General features: G+C 47.2%; 5 protein-coding genes across 7 annotated transcripts in view; 2 read left to right on the top strand and 3 right to left on the bottom strand.

The window, feature by feature from the left end:
* LOC126556559 (E3 ubiquitin-protein ligase TRIP12) overlaps positions 1-17,327 on the bottom strand; it is a 101,460-nt gene that overhangs the window by 77,195 nt on the left and 6,938 nt on the right. For 2 of the 3 annotated variants that reach the window (XM_050211860.1, XM_050211858.1), the window contains exons 2-8: positions 16,887-17,226; positions 16,450-16,811; positions 15,992-16,288; positions 15,193-15,888; positions 14,911-15,099; positions 14,501-14,702; positions 13,954-14,422 (exon numbers count right to left, since the gene is read on the bottom strand). In XM_050211860.1, the coding sequence (XP_050067817.1) occupies positions 13,959-14,422; positions 14,501-14,702; positions 14,911-15,099; positions 15,193-15,888; positions 15,992-16,288; positions 16,450-16,811; positions 16,887-17,226 (2,550 nt within the window). In that variant the 3' untranslated portion in view covers positions 13,954-13,958. Of the gene's footprint in view, positions 1-13,769; positions 13,780-13,940; positions 14,423-14,500; positions 14,703-14,910; positions 15,100-15,192; positions 15,889-15,991; positions 16,289-16,449; positions 16,812-16,886; positions 17,227-17,327 lie in introns of those variants that run through there. The other variant, XM_050211859.1, reaches the window with a different exon arrangement.
* Positions 27-1,397, bottom strand: LOC126559980 (geranylgeranyl transferase type-2 subunit beta). Its single transcript, XM_050216142.1, has 4 exons — positions 1,368-1,397; positions 1,060-1,194; positions 632-991; positions 27-557 (listed from the first exon to the last, which is right to left on the bottom strand). The coding sequence occupies exons 1-4, from the start codon at positions 1,395-1,397 to the stop codon at positions 27-29; spliced, it is 1,056 nt and encodes a 351-aa protein (XP_050072099.1).
* Positions 2,053-3,166, top strand: LOC126558365 (mannose-1-phosphate guanyltransferase beta). Its single transcript, XM_050214366.1, has one exon. The coding sequence runs from the start codon at positions 2,055-2,057 to the stop codon at positions 3,162-3,164; it is 1,110 nt and encodes a 369-aa protein (XP_050070323.1). The 5' UTR covers positions 2,053-2,054; the 3' UTR covers positions 3,165-3,166.
* LOC126559698 (SAFB-like transcription modulator) lies at positions 4,316-9,918 on the bottom strand. The gene is made up of 8 exons (XM_050215867.1): positions 9,788-9,918; positions 9,271-9,648; positions 9,027-9,201; positions 8,850-8,949; positions 8,740-8,777; positions 6,702-8,031; positions 5,496-5,633; positions 4,316-5,217 (listed from the first exon to the last, which is right to left on the bottom strand). Exons 1-8 carry the CDS (start codon positions 9,911-9,913, stop codon positions 4,317-4,319), a joined length of 3,186 nt encoding a protein of 1,061 aa, XP_050071824.1. The 5' UTR covers positions 9,914-9,918; the 3' UTR covers position 4,316.
* Positions 10,396-11,809, top strand: LOC126559979 (probable mitochondrial glutathione transporter SLC25A40). Its single transcript, XM_050216141.1, has 3 exons — positions 10,396-10,546; positions 10,645-10,820; positions 10,901-11,809. Exons 1-3 carry the CDS (start codon positions 10,414-10,416, stop codon positions 11,807-11,809), a joined length of 1,218 nt encoding a protein of 405 aa, XP_050072098.1. The 5' UTR covers positions 10,396-10,413.

Here is a 17,327-nt window from a genome sequence, read left to right as displayed (position 1 = left end):
ACGTTTCTGGCGCATTCGTACGATCTCTACAGCACGATAACTTTAGGCTTCAGATTGCACCGATCGATAACGTACTGTGGCATACAAAACGTCGGATTGACCGCTTTCAATCGCTTATCACCCAGCAGCGACAGAGCGCCCAGCCCGAACAGTGTATGAAAAATGTCCGGCAAGTTGCCGGTTCGATCGGCAAATCCACCTGTTTCCGCGTCCTGGCACGAAAGGATAAAATTTTCCAACTTTTCCGAACTGATCCAATGCAACCTTCCGATGATGGTGAGGGAAGCCAACACCCACCAGGAATAGCAAACGTCGGGCAGCTTTTCCGGCCGTCCATTTAGCCCTCCGCTCGGTAGTTGTCGCTCGCAAAGCCACCAAGCCAAACGCTCACAATCTAGCCGATGTAATTGATCCGTGATGGAGAGAAATCCGACACAGCAGTAAATTAATCCGGCATGACTTTCAGCGTTCGGTTTCGAACCAAAGCCACCGTCCGCGTTGCAGCAGGACATCACAAACGCAACTGCCTTTTCTACATCCATCACATCCATTCGACCCTGAAAAAGAAAAAAACACCCCATACAGATGATCAGAAGAACTAGAGCAACAGGATGTTGTTATGGGTACGTACGATCAGGCTCAATATGGCCACCGCGCAGAAGGAAAATCGAGTGTCCACCTCTCCCCACTTGTCACCGAAAAAGCTTCCATCGAGCTGTTGCAGTGAAGCCACATACTTTGCCACCATTTCCGTATCGATCGCGTCCAGACAGTCGTAAATGATCAGTATCTGAATAGCACTGAGCGTGTAGAGAATGTGTGGATCATGACCTTCGCAAGCGGCAATACCTCCTGTAGTCGGACACTGGCACTTCTTTACGAACTCGATGATGGATTGCTTGTCCAGCCGGCCCAGTTCGTTCATCAAATCCAGCCCAGTGACACCCCAGTATATTCCGGACATTCGGAGAAATTCTGTCATGCAATACTCCTGCGGGAAGCATCGGATATTATATGGAAAGAAGTTGAGAAATGAAAACAACACAGGGAAACACTCACATAATCGTTCTTGTCGTTGCCATGGTTTGCGATGTAATCTACGTGTTTGTCGAAGTACAATTCCTTAGAGTCATCGCTTATTCTCACATCATTCGCGGTGAATGCCTGCAAGGATAAAGGAAGTAATAAGGAAATCTGATTCGTCAATTTCACTTACTACATACGTGATTTACCATTTTTGCAAAGCAGTTCCTTTCGAATGGGAGCGGACAAATGTAGCGTGCGGGTTTCTTTGGTGATGCTAATTTTATGTGAGATTTTTTATGCAATTGTGCTAACTTCTTCCTTGGTTTTTTTTTACGAATGACCTTAGGAAAACAAAGAAATGTCAAATTCATTTAGCGCTGCCAGGGTTGTGTTTAATGAGTAGAATTTTTAGGTGGGATTATTTTGTATAACATTTCGTATCAGGAAGACGGTCTCAATTTTTATCAGAAAATTATGTACAATCAGAAAATAAAAGTTTGTTGATATGTATAAAAATCATTACTCCCTTTCGCGATTTCGCTGGAAACCAAAGATCACAACAAAACACGTACGCAGCCACCTTGCCAGCTGACAGCCGAACGAAATGACAGCAAAGTGACACGAATATTGTTGAAACGTCAACAAACAAACGCTGGCTCGCTTTGATTACATTTTTTCACCGCCTAACTAAAGCAACCCACACAAAAAGAAAAAAAAACAATCAAAGTAAACATCTGACCACCCCTTCAAGTGATTCACTGCATTTTCTGGCTGATTCGTTGCAACCGCTTTCGAAGCAGGAGTGTACCTCTAATTTTCCGCGAATTTCAACCAGTCCCTCAGTTTATATATCCCTAGTTTTATATAGATTAAGCCACGATACCGCTTTCCACTAAAACCGCGCACCATTTTAACCAGAAAGCAGATTTATACGAGCTGATAACATTGCTACCTTCCTTCATAATAAAGATCTTCCGTGAACTGAAAGTGTCTACTCTCAAGTGTACTTACGTGTCACGTCAACGAAGATGGGCATCGCTGGTAAAGATAACGGTATGCGGGCCCTCATTCTCGTCGGTGGCTATGGGACACGTCTGCGGCCACTGACCCTCAGCACGCCGAAACCCCTCGTAGAGTTTGCCAACAAACCGATCCTTCTGCACCAGATCGAAGCCCTCGTCGAGGCGGGTGTAACGCAGGTCATACTGGCCGTTTCGTACCGTGCCGAACAGATGGAAGCGGAACTGTCCGCCCAGGTCGAGCGGCTCGGTGTGAAGCTTATCTTTTCCCACGAAACAGAACCACTCGGCACGGCGGGACCGCTGGCTCTGGCTAAGTCCATCCTGGCGGAAAGCATGGAACCATTTTTCGTACTAAACTCGGACATAATTTGTGACTTTCCGTTCAAAGAGCTGGAACAATTTCATCGGCGGCATGGGCGGGAGGGCACGATCGTGGTGACGCGTGTCGAGGAACCGTCCAAGTACGGTGTCGTGCTGTACGCGGAAGATGGCTGCATTAAGAGCTTCATCGAGAAGCCGCAGGAATTTGTGAGCAACAAAATCAACGCCGGCATGTACGTGCTGAATCCCTCCGTTCTGTCCCGGATCGAGCTAAAGCCGACGTCTATCGAGAAGGAAATTTTCCCGGTCATGTCGCACGAGAAGGAACTGTACGCGTTCGAGCTGAACGGGTTCTGGATGGACATTGGGCAACCGCGTGACTTCCTGACGGGGATGTGTCTGTATCTGACCTCACTGCGACAACGGCAACCGGAACGGCTTTACAGCGGACCGGCCGGATTCGTGGGGAACGTGCTGGTCGATCCGACGGCCAAGATTGGGGCCGGTTGCCGGATCGGACCGAACGTTACGATCGGTCCGAATGTGGTGATCGAGGACGGTGTATGTATTAAGCGTTGCACAATCCTGAAGGATGCCATCATCAAATCGCACTCGTGGCTGGACAGTTGCATTATCGGCTGGCGGTGTGTCGTTGGACGATGGGTGCGGCTGGAAGGGACCACCGTGCTGGGGGAGGATGTGATCGTTAAGGACGAAATCTACATCAACGGCGGGCAGGTGTTACCGCACAAAAGCATTGCGCTGAGCGTTCCGGAACCACAGATCATTATGTAGACAAACCGATAAAACCGGTTTTTTTTTGCCGTCGTGTAAGCGACAAGCGCGAGCAGAAGATGCGAACGACGTTTTTAAGTTTTCTTTTTAATGTAGTTTTGTTTTATTATTGTTTTACCAATTAGAAATTCCCGTACGAAAACGAACAATGTTTTATATGAACGAGCAAATAATACATACAGCTGATCCGCCCGTTGTTCGAGTGTGTGCTTTTATCGCGCGGTTTAATTTCCTGAATCTATTCACCAACACACACTCGACAAAGAATGTCCAATCGAGGCAGTCTATGGCGCAACAAACGGAGAAAATGTGCTAGGAAACTCGAATAGTAAGGGCGCGCGCGTTGTATAGCAGAACTCTTGTTGGGTACACGATTGTATTTTGCATTCCAAAATAATAAAACCTCCTGCCGCTGTGTAACAATACAACAAACAAACATCCTGTTGGTGATTTAATTTGAATAAAAAATCAGATATATGGTTCATTTGGCGGTATGTTGATGTATAATAGACAGATCGATAGAAAGGTAGATTCTCTATTGACAAAATTGCCCTAATAACCATCATTGAGGATTTTTTTACCATATAAATTTCCCCCAATAGTGCCTTGAAAAGGCAGGTTTTGTTAATAGAGTTAGATGGTTTGGTAATTTTTTTTACTGAACTTTAGATTTTACATCGAGCGATAAACACAAACACTCTCATAGTGCTTATTCGACCACAATGTATCCACCGATAAACGATAATGCTGTGTTATGATGGATTTATTCATATTATTAAAAATCTACACGTGTTTATGTGTATCCAACTAATTGTTCTTTTAATCTAGTCTTCTTACGTAGCATAGTAACGATCTAATCGAGGTTAATTATCTGTCTTATGATGCCTACTAGACTTAACGGTCTCCACAACTGCACCGAGTTGGGCGTCCCATCCAGGCCGCTGGCCGCTTCTGACGAAAACTACTATTGGTATTATAATAGGTTTTTTTCAATCGAGTACACATGTGTGTGCCCTGAACGTAGGAAAGTTGATACCGTTGATTGTTCGCCTTCGATACTGACTACTACTACTACTACGGTGGAATTGAAGAGAGAGTGTAAACTTAAAATGTTCAAATTCGTCCGCCTCAATAGCAGGGAGGGTAGGCTTGCTAGTATCGAGCATTGTCAAACCGGTTCGACATCGATTGTCCATACCGGTCCTGGGGTCTTCCACTACCGCCCATAAATTGATTCGTGCGTGGCTGCTCCATAAAGCCGCCGCCGCCACCACCACCACCACCCGAAGACATCGGTATCGGTTTGCGCTCATTGTACGTTCGATCGTACCGATCCTGACCATTGTCCAAATTGCGCCAACCACCGCCCCCTCCACCACTACCGCCACCATCGTTCGCTTTGTCGCCCCAATTTCCGAGTGACGATATTCCACTGATCTGCGACAATCCGGTATTGTTGTGCCAATTGCCACCGGAACTCGTACTGTTGCCACCGCTCGTACGATCATTTCCATACCGTCCCGAAGACGAAGTACGATCGCGATCGTCTCCACCGCGACCACTTCCACCACTACCACCATTGAGACCTCCACTGCCTCCACTGGTGCCACCTCCGCCACTACCACCACCACCACCACGGTAGTCATTCGAACGATCACTGTACCGTCCCTCCTTGCCAAGAGATCCCGACAGAAGCCCACTACTACCACTTCCGCGCCCATCGTACGAGCTGGAAATGGGACGATCCAGATCGCGCTTGCTATAGCCACTGTCCCGCTTGCCATAGTCATCGGCGGACCGACCGCTGCTGGATTTGTAATCGTCCCGCGAGTCACGCTTAAAGTCATCCCCACCAGAACGTTTGTAATCGTCTCCACCACTGCCACGCTTGTAGTCATCGCCTCCGCGCCTATAATCGTCTCCTCCGCGTTTGAAGCCATCTCGTCGGAAATCGTCCCGCTTGGAGGTGGACGATGAGGACGAGGGCGGATAATCGTCCAGGCGGGCCTTTTTTTCTGACGATGAAATGCGATCGTAGTTGTTGCTGCGTCTACTGCAACCACCGAAGCAATCGAGAGAGAGAGAGAGAGAGAGAGAGAGAGAGAGAGAGAAAGAGAGGAAAAGAAATTAAATTTTACATCACCATTACGTTTTGTTGCATCTTTTGAGTTATTTTTAAGAGTCGCTTATCTACTTCTACTAGTAGCTCTATTCTAGTTCTACTAGTTCTACTTGGTAATTCAAAGACTCACGGGCATTCTAGGTAAATCCCGCCGAATGTGATATTTGTTGTAAGATTTCTTTGAATCCCCAAAACTCTCCGATACATACCCAGAACTAGACGAAATCGACGAGTCGAATCTTGGTGGCGGTGGTGCCTCTACTCGTCGGTCTGGTGCAGGCCGCTTACGGTCATCATCGTACCGATCGGTTGAAGGACGCTTCAACGACCTCTTTGCCTCCTCGATCCTGAAACGGGGGTTGATTGCGAAACAAAAAAAAACCATTGACACAATGTTAAACATCGCTTAATAATCCCAATCCTGCGCCAAAGTGTAATAATGGTGGGAAAAGGTAAACTGCAAGACAAAAAACAAGGCCTTTTTCATACAAAATGGGGAAGAAAGGGAGACAACGTTTCGTAGGACCAGCTCATCTTTGGACACGCCATGGGCGCCATATGGTCCATCCGTGTCCTACAACTGCTGGTCGGTTTTTGATGACGCGTTCGGGAAGAACCGATATTCTTCTGCAGATTTTCTTCCATCACTTTTTAAAAGTCACATTTTTGCGAGAGGAACAGAGAATGCATACACACACACACACACTACTGCGAGACGGGCCACGTGTAGGCTTGTTGGAGGTGTTGATCACAGGCTCAGGGAACTCCTCGAATTCTCTCTCTCTCGATGACTCGGATGACTCTTTGAAGAACGACGATTCTCAACGATCAGCTGGATCGGTGTGTTGTCTTGGTCTGAAGATGCACACTATAAGAAAAGCTCTTAGCATGTGATGAAGATGCTTCCGTTGCATACTTCGCTCGGATCCGGAAACGACATGCAGTCTCTGTAGAAATGTTTTTTTAAACGCACAGCACTTTCGCAATGGAACACACAGGCTACACGCGGGTTGGAGCTATTGCACGGACAGCAACATCATCTCAGTTAGGCATCTTAATTGTCTTAATGTTGACGTGTCATGCAGCAGCAGCCGCAGCGAAAGCTTCTCTTCGTTGCGTACCGGCGTAACATAGTCTTAAATCACTTTATCTTTCGCTTTCTGTTCACTTCATTGGGATATCAAGAAAGTGGTTTAATCCTCTGCTTCAACAGCATTTCTCTCCCTCTCGAAACCGGCCGTTGTTCCGAACGCGTAAAATACAAGAAATATTAAACCAACAATAACAAAAAAAAAAAAAAACAGAACCGAAACGAACAAACGAGAAATCTAGCTAGAATGAAAGGTAAATGTGTGTTTGTGTGTGTGGGTGTGTTTGTTTGTGATGATGAAATATGAATGAATTTGCAACCGTACTTCCTTTGCTGCTGTTTCAGCTCCAGATGCTCGAGTTCGATCTTCTCTCGCTCGAGCTTCTGCCGTTCACGCACGATCCGCAGCAGTTCCGCCTTCTCCTTTTCGATGCGTTCCCGTTCGGCCGCCAGTTTTTCCCGCTCCCGCTGCAGTCGATCCTCTTCCTCGCGCTGCCGTGCCCGAATCTCCCGGCGCCGTCGTTCTTCCTCGCGCAGCTGACGTTCGCGCTCCCGTAGCCGATGGCGTTCCCGTTCCTCCCGGATCTTCTGCAAAGACAGAACTTCACGAGAGTCGCGCGACGGTTCTTTGCCGGTTGAGGCCGCCGTCGCCGCTCCTCCTACTCCTCCTGCTGCTGCGACTCCACGGCTATTGGCTCGGCTACGCTGCTGACGCTGGTCCCGGTCACGATCGCGATCCCGTACATGGGATGATCCGTGCGTGGTCGAACGTCGATCCCGGGATGATCGGCTCCGATCACGACTGCGTCTACCGGATGTTGCCGTTGTTGCTGTTGTCGTTGCTGCTGCAGTGTCACTGCTTTTCCGTCCAGCCCCGGTAGAACTCTTCTCACTGCCAGCAGCCCTTGGTGCACCTGCCGATACTGGCCGCTTTCCATCCGATGTCGGCCGTATTGCTGGTCGTGGTTTGACACGATCTTTCGGCGCTGGTTTTCTGTCCTTTTCGGTGGAGGTCGTCGCATTAGTGGTCGTCGACTTAGAAACTTCACCATTTTTCTTCTTATCGTTGTTGGACGAAGCTGATGAGGATGATGATTTGGGTTTCGGTGCTTCACTTTTACCTCCGGACGAACTTTTCGTAGAAGCAGTGGTACCGTTGGATGTGGTCACTTTCGTCGCCGATGACGAGTCGGTTCCGGTGGAGGATGAGCGGGCCGGACCGAGTTCCGACTTGGCTCGTTCCACCGATATCAACCGGCCGTGCAGCTCGGTACGGTGCAGATGGTTGATGCACTCGGTCGCATCCTTTGCCGATGCCATCGTCACGTAACCATAGCAACGCGTACCGGGCGTACGCGAGTTGGTGACCACCTTTGCACCGATCACTTTGCCGTACTTGGAAAAGATTTGCTTCAGATCGGTGGCGCGCGTCAGCGAAGAAAGTCGCGATACCCACAGATTGCGACCCACGTTAGTAGCCGTACCACCACCGCTTCCGCCGTCGGAGCTGCTCTTCGCTTTCTCATCATTTCCGACAGCACCGCCCGATCCAGCGGATGTGTTGTTGTTTGTCGGCGCTGCTGTGGACGCCTTTTCGCCTCCGGATCGTGCTGAAGCCGCCGTTGATGATGCTGTTGTTTTTGTGACCCCGCCGTCTGCAATATATTTCCGAATTTCCGAGCAAAAATATAGAACAACAACATATAGAACGATTATTGAACAAGTAGTAGTGGTAACACCCCCGAAATCATCATCTCGCTCTTGCACGATGTGTGACACGCATCATCGATGACCCTCGCTCGGTTCAACTGCTCTCACTCTCACTCACTCTCTCGCTCTCTCTCTCTCTCTCTCTCTGTCTGACTCTAAAGGGGGATCAGTCCGGGGGAGAATCTTCTCTGTAGCACTACCAATTTATCGGTGGCAAGATGCAGTTGGTGCGGGTCGCTTCTCTCTTATGCAGGGCAGGTTAAAGGACACGTTCGTAACATCAATTTCCGCCCCGACGATTTGCCCACTTTTCCGTGCTAGTGTCGTTTGTGTGTTGGTTGACGAACAATCCACAGCGCTTCTCAACTCAACTCAACCACTCGAAACAATCGAACAGTACAGGAAAGCATATTGAAAAGGGCGTCATTTTCAAACCGGACAATTAATTGGTTTACCGACACGGACAACATTTCTTCTACTTAGAGTAGATGGATTGACATCTTAATTACTATACGTTCACACACGTTCGTAATGCTCAAAAGAAAAGTAATAACCAGCACTCTCGAGTGCCACACATCTACCACTAAACAAACGCAATAATACAATACAAGCTCGGCGACGGTAAGGCTACCTTAAAGACACTACAACATTACCTTTCTCCGAATTGCTGGAGGCAACCACGTTTTTCTCGCTGTAATTTAACAAAAAAAGAAGAAAATTAGTAAAATGCGCAGGTTGAGGCTTCTTTCTTACTGCAACCTACATCTTTCCTTCGCGTTTTTCATCATTTTTCTTTGACTCCTCCGAAGCACTTTCCTTTGTCTTTGTGGTGGTCACCTTTTCCTCCTTTTTCGGTGTTTCGACTGTGATTTAAAAAAGGAGAACCGAATAAATGAACTGTCCCGACGTAATTCACTTGCGTCATCCGACCAAGACTTACCCTCTTTTTGGTCTGTGTCCATGTTGCTATCGTGAAGCAATTTTTCATCTTCCTCACCGATCGTTAGATTCAAAGAATCCTCGTTATCCGCTTCTTTGGAGTCTTCCTTCATATCAACCGGTTTGGATTGTTCCTGTTTCGGGGCCACTTTTTCTTGCTGGACACTTTCTGCTGGCTGTAGTGCACAAAAGGGGAAGACCGCATCAGATGATTTCAACATCGCATGCTCTGTTAGCTCTGTTACCTTCAGAAAGCCGTCCTTCTCCTGCTTCAAAGTTGCTTTCTCTTCCACCGCTTCTTTTCCAGTCTCCGATTCTATCTCCTCACCATCTTCCTGCTGCATCGGTTCCGTTTTTATATCCTGTTCATCCTCATCATCATCGTTTGTTGTTTCACTTGTAATTACTACATCATCATCGCCCAGTTTGTCAGCGTCGGAAGTCGAGTTGTTGGCGGTCTCGGATGCATCAGCACCTTGATCCACACTGACCGACGCATCCGTGCTGCTGGATTCTTCGTCTGTCTTACCACCTGCGCTTGCTTTACCCTTCTTGACCGACGCTTTACCAACCACAATTTCGAACTCCATCGTTTCCGGATCATGACCTTCCTCACGCAACGCCTTCCGGGAATGGTATGATAGAGGGAAAGAATGTTATATTTATCACTTTTAACCCGCCACCGCATGGAAGAGCGAAAAGAAAGCATCCATTTTTACACGACCAAACCAATATGGCGTCCACCGTATGCTCCCATCGTACCTGTGTGAGCCGCTCGAGCAGTACATTTTTCACCCCATTACCATCCTTGCCACGTTTTTCCAGCTCTTGCTTTAGGTCCACCACACGTAATTCACTCAGTTTTCGCTTATCGGGCGTTTCCGTCATGATTGGTCGCGGTTTTATGGCCAAAGTTTTTGCACCAGCATCTACACTTGTGCCAATTTGCGGTCGCTTCAGTTTTTCGTCTCCTTTCTGTGAAGCGCTCACGAACACTGGGTACAACCGCGGTGCTGTATTTTGACAATTGTGAGCAAGGTATGGTGGGAGAAGAATTATTCTGCTTATTTCTATTCTTGAAATGATCTTTCATACAAATTCAGTAGAATTTCTTCCGTAAATTTTATTAATTTGGTGTAAAAATGACTTTCTGAAGGGAAGATTTATTACAAAAAAACATACAAAGCGCGTGTGTATTTGAGACCATCGCCTCTGATTGTTTATTTCGTAAGTTTGCGACTGTCAATAATACATCTACTCACACGCTCCGTAGTGCATTTTCACTGGACAAAAGCGTAACAAATGGATCTAATTCAGTGTTAAAATTTCTGATAAAGTGATATTCCATCTACAGAGCAAAGCAGAACGGAAACACACACACAGCAACGATGGCGCGTAGCCATCAGAGCAGCAGTGGATTGGCCGCAATTGGAGATGATATGGATGATAGTCGCTTTCGGATCCGGCCTTATCAGCAGATTTTATCGTCCTGTAGTGGTGCGTTGGTAACGTCGCTGTTCAGTAAGTTACACCGGTTCCAACTAAGGCTGGATGATGCAACAAGAATTGTGTTAATTTCTGCAATTCATCCACCTAACAACACATTTCTGTTCCTCCAGTGACTCCGTTGGATGTGGTGAAGACTCGCCTACAAGCACAGCAGAAAGTTTTGATATCCAACAAATGCTATCTGTATTGCAATGGTTTGATGGATCACATCTGTCCATGCGGCCCAAACGGTCCGCTTGGTCCGACGGCAGCCACCAAACGGCCGCTACACTTCAACGGCACGATTGTAAGTCCCTACATCGGTTCTCTTCCTCAAGAACGAATTTTGATCTCCTTATCATCTCTTTCTCTCTCGCCTTTTTAAAGGATGCTTTTACCAAAATCAGTCGCTATGAGGGTGTACCATCGCTCTGGTCCGGTCTCGGGCCTACTCTGATACTGGCCCTTCCCACGACGGTAATTTACTTTGTGGCGTACGAACAGTTTCGCATCCGCCTGAAGGAACTGTACCAAAGAAGGAAGGGACGGGATGCTGAACTACCCATCTGGCTGCCGCTTCTGGCCGGTAGCTCGGCACGCGTTCTTGCCGTCACGATCGTGAACCCGCTCGAGCTGATACGCACGAAAATGCAGTCGGAAAAGCTAAGCTACCGTGAGGTGGGTCAGGCCTTCCGCAGCATGTTACGCGTGCAGGGCGTGTTTGGGCTGTGGAAAGGCTTCTTCCCGACGATTCTGCGCGACGTACCGTTCAGTGGCATATATTGGACGACGTACGAATCCATCAAGAAACGCTTCAACGTCAGCCAACCCACGTTTGCGTTCAGCTTTGCCGGTGGTGCTGTATCCGGCGGTGTGGCCGCCTTTTTCACCGTACCGTTCGATGTGGTCAAAACGCACCAGCAGATCGCATTCGGCGAGCAGTTCCTATACGCCCAGAACGGAGAGAAAGGAGGGCCAGGCAAGAAATCGTACAAAGCGATCGGTACGTTCGAGACGATGGGACGCATCTTTCAAATGAACGGTATCCGAGGGCTGTTTGCCGGGTTAACGCCGCGTTTGGTAAAGGTGGCGCCCGCCTGTGCCATCATGATCGCATCGTTCGAGTATGGGAAAAACTTTTTCTACCGCTACAATGTGCAACGATATCAGGAGAGGAAGGACAAAGCGTCAGCGGCGGCGGCGGCTAGTGAGGCTGGTACCGTGGTTAGTAGTACGCCTTCTGCGAGCCTTGTCCCTTCGCCGGCGCACCGGGGACGTCAGATAAACAAATGTTGAAAGTAACGAGACCGATCTATGTTTTTGTTTTTTTTTTTTATTTCGCTCTTCAGTAACGACCTACCGCGAGAGCGCGTTATCTCAGCTTCTTCCTCAAATCTCACGGGCGCCGGTTGCTCGGGAATGTGAGATAATCATATATGTAACTACTACTACTACTACTACGCTTTGGATTAACACACCACTGTGTACAAAATAAATTGTTAGTCATTTGTTGGGAAAGTTCCGTTTATGGTTTATTGTGTGGTTGAGAAATGCGATTCCCATCCCATATAACGTAGACTGCCGATATAACGTAGTTGGATAGTCAGTCCTCATTAAGGGGGGGCGGCCCGGATGGGATTTGAACCCCGGTCCTGCAGATTGAAGATCGGCGCCGCTGTCCCCTATACCACCGGGCCCGCCCGCCCGGTGTTGTAGGCCTCATTCATTCATTTACCTTATTCATAACAAATATATCGAAAACCCAACCGAATTTGATTTTGACCACATGACCATCGAATTTTATTAGTACTAGATTTTTTCAATATGTATATGCATATACGTATATCGATACTGCGGTGAATATGCGCTTAAACACACTACCAACGGATATTGTTTATCGAATACACGATCAGTTATCTTTTTTGGGGAAGGATATAATTTGAGGTGTCTGTGCCAAGAAGAGATATGCACGAATTTGTTCTTTTTATACAGTCGACTAATTCGTGTTGTGGAACCAATATGCGGATCGAACGCCAATAAGGATAAGAATTGGATTAATTCCTGTATTATTGTGTGTGTGTGTGTGTTAGGGGCTAGGGGATCTGTTCTTCAAAATAAAAAGAAATGTCAATCCAAAAACATCTTCTTTTGGTTCTGGGTGAGCTTAGGTTAGGTTAGTTTGTGTTTCCCTTTTTTGTTATATAAAATAGATACTGCAAATTTAGTTAAAACATTCACAAACTTAAGAGAAGTACACGTTTATCGAGAACTTATATAAAACAATATCGCGTCCCCATATATAACTCCGCGTGTGTATTTTACATTCTTGTCACTAAATCACATAATTAGTACGGCCTGTCGTCCTCCAGTAAAACTACATCAACACACGCTCGATCGATGCTTTTCTCTTTGCGGTGGGATTTCAAAGAACTGCCCCCCCCCCCCCCCTCCCCCAAATAAAAACGCTCCAAACGGTTTAAATCGAACGTAATCGAACTCCCTAGAGATGTCAATTAAAAGCCCCAAAGATATTCAATGCCTTCTGCAGTGTTTTGTTTTATGCAGCAATACATTTAGTAACTACCAATTAACCTTATTTAACTGTTCGTTATTGATAGTATTGTTTAGTTGATTGGTTGATTCGCGAGTCTGTGCCGCCCTCTAGTCTGACTTGCTTTTCTTTATCCACTTCCTTTTCGTAACTTTCTGTTACATTTTGTGTTATACCAGAGCATTTATTCGTATTTTTAGCTGCAAAAAGGAACATCTTTCTCTCATTCAAATGCCGCCAATCTAGATAATATTAGCATAACACGCCACACAGAAAAAGCTCGCTTGCCTACTGCCGCCACTCCAACTTTCTGACCAACCGACCGACCGTGCGTCAGCAGACCAATGTGATTCTCCTCTCTTTCCTTCTCGCGACTGTAGACTATTTATATTCACCAGTAATTCATTTATTCTTTAATTACCTTAACGGTCGTTTATTCAACTTCAATTCTATCATTAAAGATTATCCCATTATCATTTAAGATTTGTAGTGAGCTTTATATATATTTTTAAGCGCGTGTGTGTGTGTTTGTGCATGTGACTGTTCCAAAACACTTGCTTTCTTAAATAGAAAAAGGATTATTTACAAGCAATAGTTTTCCCATCCCAGATTGATTGTCCACCACGAGGCCAGGACAAAATTCTGGGAGATTCAAGAAATGACTATTAGTTTTCGTACCACGCATCATCATTTAGCTACCACCATACGCACACACCTCCTCTCAACTCACACACAGAGAGGGAACAGAAATTTAGAATATCATATCCATGGCAACATGCCGCACGCTTTTGGCTGTTGTGTTGTGAAAATATGTTTGATACACACGCATTTAGAACAAAACATGCCCAACACACACACACCCCTGCACACGCAAACGAAAAAGAACGACCATATTTACGAAAGATGGAAGCTCATGCTTCCTTCACAGGCGGCAATTTTAAGTTTTTGGCGCATCACCTCACGGTTCGAATAGTCCGGCAACTTCAGATAGTTGACGCACGTCATTACCGACGGCAGGTACTCGTCCGGATTTTGATTGCCATCCATCTTTTTGCGAACGATCGTTAGTGGCGGTGTGAGGGACTTGAAGCCACCGGTCGGCAACCGAGGACTGCCGGTAACAAACTGCAAAAACAGACGCTGCTCGTCCCGATTGTACGTAGCGAGAATGTCGTAGAAGAACTGAATTGCTGGCGAATCTTGGCTGAAACCGTGATCGGTCCGGCAGCTTTCCGACAGCATTCGCACGTCCCACCGTTGCTGATTCGTGCCACCGATGCCGGAACCGCAGAACACGTTTTCCAGCTCCTCCGGGTAGAACATTTGCAGTCGGCTCATCGGGAACACCGTATCAAATCCTGCCGAAGAGAAATGGGGGAAAATATGATAAATTATCGACGAGAACCAAAAAAAAAAACCAGGACAAAGATTGTTACCTTCGCGAAGTGCCTCGAACTGCCGTGACACACCTTCGGCCATGAACCAATGCGTGACGAGCGAAATGTACTGATGCAGATTGTTGATCGTCACCGCCATATCACGGCCACCGCGTCGCAGCTCAATGTTTGGATGACCCGGCAGGACAAAGTCGAGACCCAGATCCGAAATAGGACATCCATCCAAATCCAGTGCTTCAATCTGTAAACAAGCAGAAATAGAGCGTTAATTTACAGAGGGACAGCTACAGTCGTAGCCGCTAAATTTTGCTTCTAAATCAGGAATACCAGACATAAATTTGTTTTGACTCGAAGGCACACTTTTTTGGCTATAAGTCATAAATTTGCGTTCCTTTATCAAATCAACGGCGATGACTCTATTTTGGGGCTTTTTAAAGTTAAAGTTTTACCTTTTCAGTCTTTTCCATGGCATTTAGGTTCGGATCGGCCTGAATATGGTCGCGCTGCTTCACGATCTCGTTCAGCCGTAGCAGCGTGCTCTGCACTTCCGGCGCAATCTGGCCCAAATCCGACAGGCCGAGAGAACTTTCTTCGCTCAGCATCCAACGGTAGAATGGTATAGAGAATGGCAAATCAAGCTATAAAAGAAGGTACGAAGAACAAAAAAAAAAAGAGATCAATCAATGAGCCAAATGGATAATAATCAATGTTGCACGCTGGGATGCACGTACCATTCGACTGTCCATGACCGCTTTGGCCATAAACTTGCCCAAAAACTTAAACTTGTGCTTCAAGCGTGAAATCTGTGACGTTTTTGCCGTCTTGCTGAGCGGTATTGGGAACAGTCCTCGCGGAGCATTCACATACGAAATGGCACCGGCCGTAATGGTGGCGGCACTGTCCGACGACAGCGGCGTAATCATCAAACCTTCCACATCGGCAAACGACGACGGTGGCAATGCCGGCGGTGGTGTCGAATTGTTCTCCAGCTCGGCCTGTTGCGGGTTCAGCTGCTCAATCAGCATGTTTAGCGAATTATCGTTGCTAATGATGAAGCTACTGTTGTCGTCGCTAACACCACTGACACTGTTGTTGGCTGCCTCGTCACTGCCACGGTTCGAGCCGAGCGATGACCGGGTGTTGGTCGTCGTCATGCTGACGAGCGTCATCGTGGTGGCTGTCGTGTTCGTGTCCAGGCTGGCATCCTCGAGAGCACCACCACCCATTGACGATTTGACGATGTTGTCCGCTATCGAGGTCGACTGTTGGTTGTTGTTTTTATAGCTATCACTATCGTTCCATAAGCCTAAATCACAGCGTTGCAGTTCCGTCGAGACGAGCGCGTAAAACTCGAGCGTTGGCCCAAGGCCCGTGCCGACCTCGTTCTCGTACTGAATTTCCAGCAGAGCCTTCGAGTGTCCAAAGTCCTGAGCAAGCGAGAAAGAAAAAAAAATATGAGAAGAAAGACGAGAGTCAGTTTCCCCGTTCGTGGATTTTTGATCCGTATGTCTGTTGGCGGCTAACACTTACTTGAATGATCGATTCCGCCTGCTTCAGTATGTCTTCCCGGGAAATGGCCCGTTTTCGACGATCGAGACGCGGTGTCACGCGTTCGCTCGTGTCAGCCGAATTGAGATCAGGGGTCGTATCGAGCAGGCGCTGTAGCGCCCGGTCCCGATCGAAGGAGACGGCGTAAAACAGCAGATGACGCGTCTCGAATGGGAACAGGAACGGACATGCCACCGCAATCTGTTGCAACCATTGAGGCAAGTTTCCGGTCATGATCACCAGTGGATCTTGCAACTGACGACTTGCCTTGGCTGCAATCTGTAAACATCGAAAAAGGGCGTTAATTGAAGTTGTCTTGGTCTGATTATCCGTTAAGTGCTACTACTAGAAATAGAAAGTAACACCAGGTAACATACAACCAGGGATCATAGGAGGATACACCTCGCACACAAAAGGATAAGAGAAGAAATCCTACTAACCTTCGAATGAATAAACTCAGCCTGCGGAACAATCGGTATGTGCGGTACGGAAAAGTAGAGTGTTGCCCAATGCCGATTGAGTGCATTGATGATACGCAACATGCAGAGTGCATCGAGCGAAGCGTCCTGTACCGTTACAACATCCGGCAGTTTAGAAGTCAGGAACGGTCCCAACGGCGACACAACGGCCGGCACCTGTCCATCAATCCAGAATTCTGGCTTGCGACGCATAAGCTTCGATTGCGAAGAATTTTTACTATTCTTTCGCGACGATCCTGACGCTCCCTTACTCGAACCGCTCGATTCTTCCTCCACGGGGCGGTAGTAGATGGTGTGCTGTTGTACCCAGATACTAGCGCTTCCTGCAAAAAAAAAGGGAATCACAAACACTTTTACAACTTTCCATCCATATTGAGCCGCCTTCCAATTGAGCTTACCTATCGGTGTTTCCGTATCAGTGTCCGTCTCGGACTGATCGTTTACCAACGGCGAGTACTGACGAATGGCCTGGTACACTGTCATATTGTACGGCAGCACATGTTCGCCGATCAAAAACTGTAGCTTGTGCTTGAGCCCACCCATCGAAATAATGGCCGCCGCATCAATGTTATCGATGTCCTCTTCCGAATCTTCCTCACTGTCTACGCGAATACCGCCGTACCCGCGCACCACTAAATATCTTTCGATGGCCTGCACCAACGCGAGCGGATCGATTTTCACAGTACCGCCTTTCCATTGGCGCAAATTTGTACATTCTGGATGGCGTTGAAGATTGCACTGGAAAAAAAAAATCGGCGAGACAAAATGAAACATTTGGGTTAATCAATAGTAGTTTCCCGGTATTATTGTAATTATGATTGTGTTTGGTAACCTTTTCG

Source organism: Anopheles maculipalpis, chromosome 2RL (assembly GCF_943734695.1).
Source record: "Anopheles maculipalpis chromosome 2RL, idAnoMacuDA_375_x, whole genome shotgun sequence".
Classification (NCBI taxonomy): Eukaryota; Metazoa; Arthropoda; class Insecta; order Diptera; family Culicidae; genus Anopheles; species Anopheles maculipalpis.
This window is presented reverse-complemented; position numbering and strand designations above follow the sequence as displayed.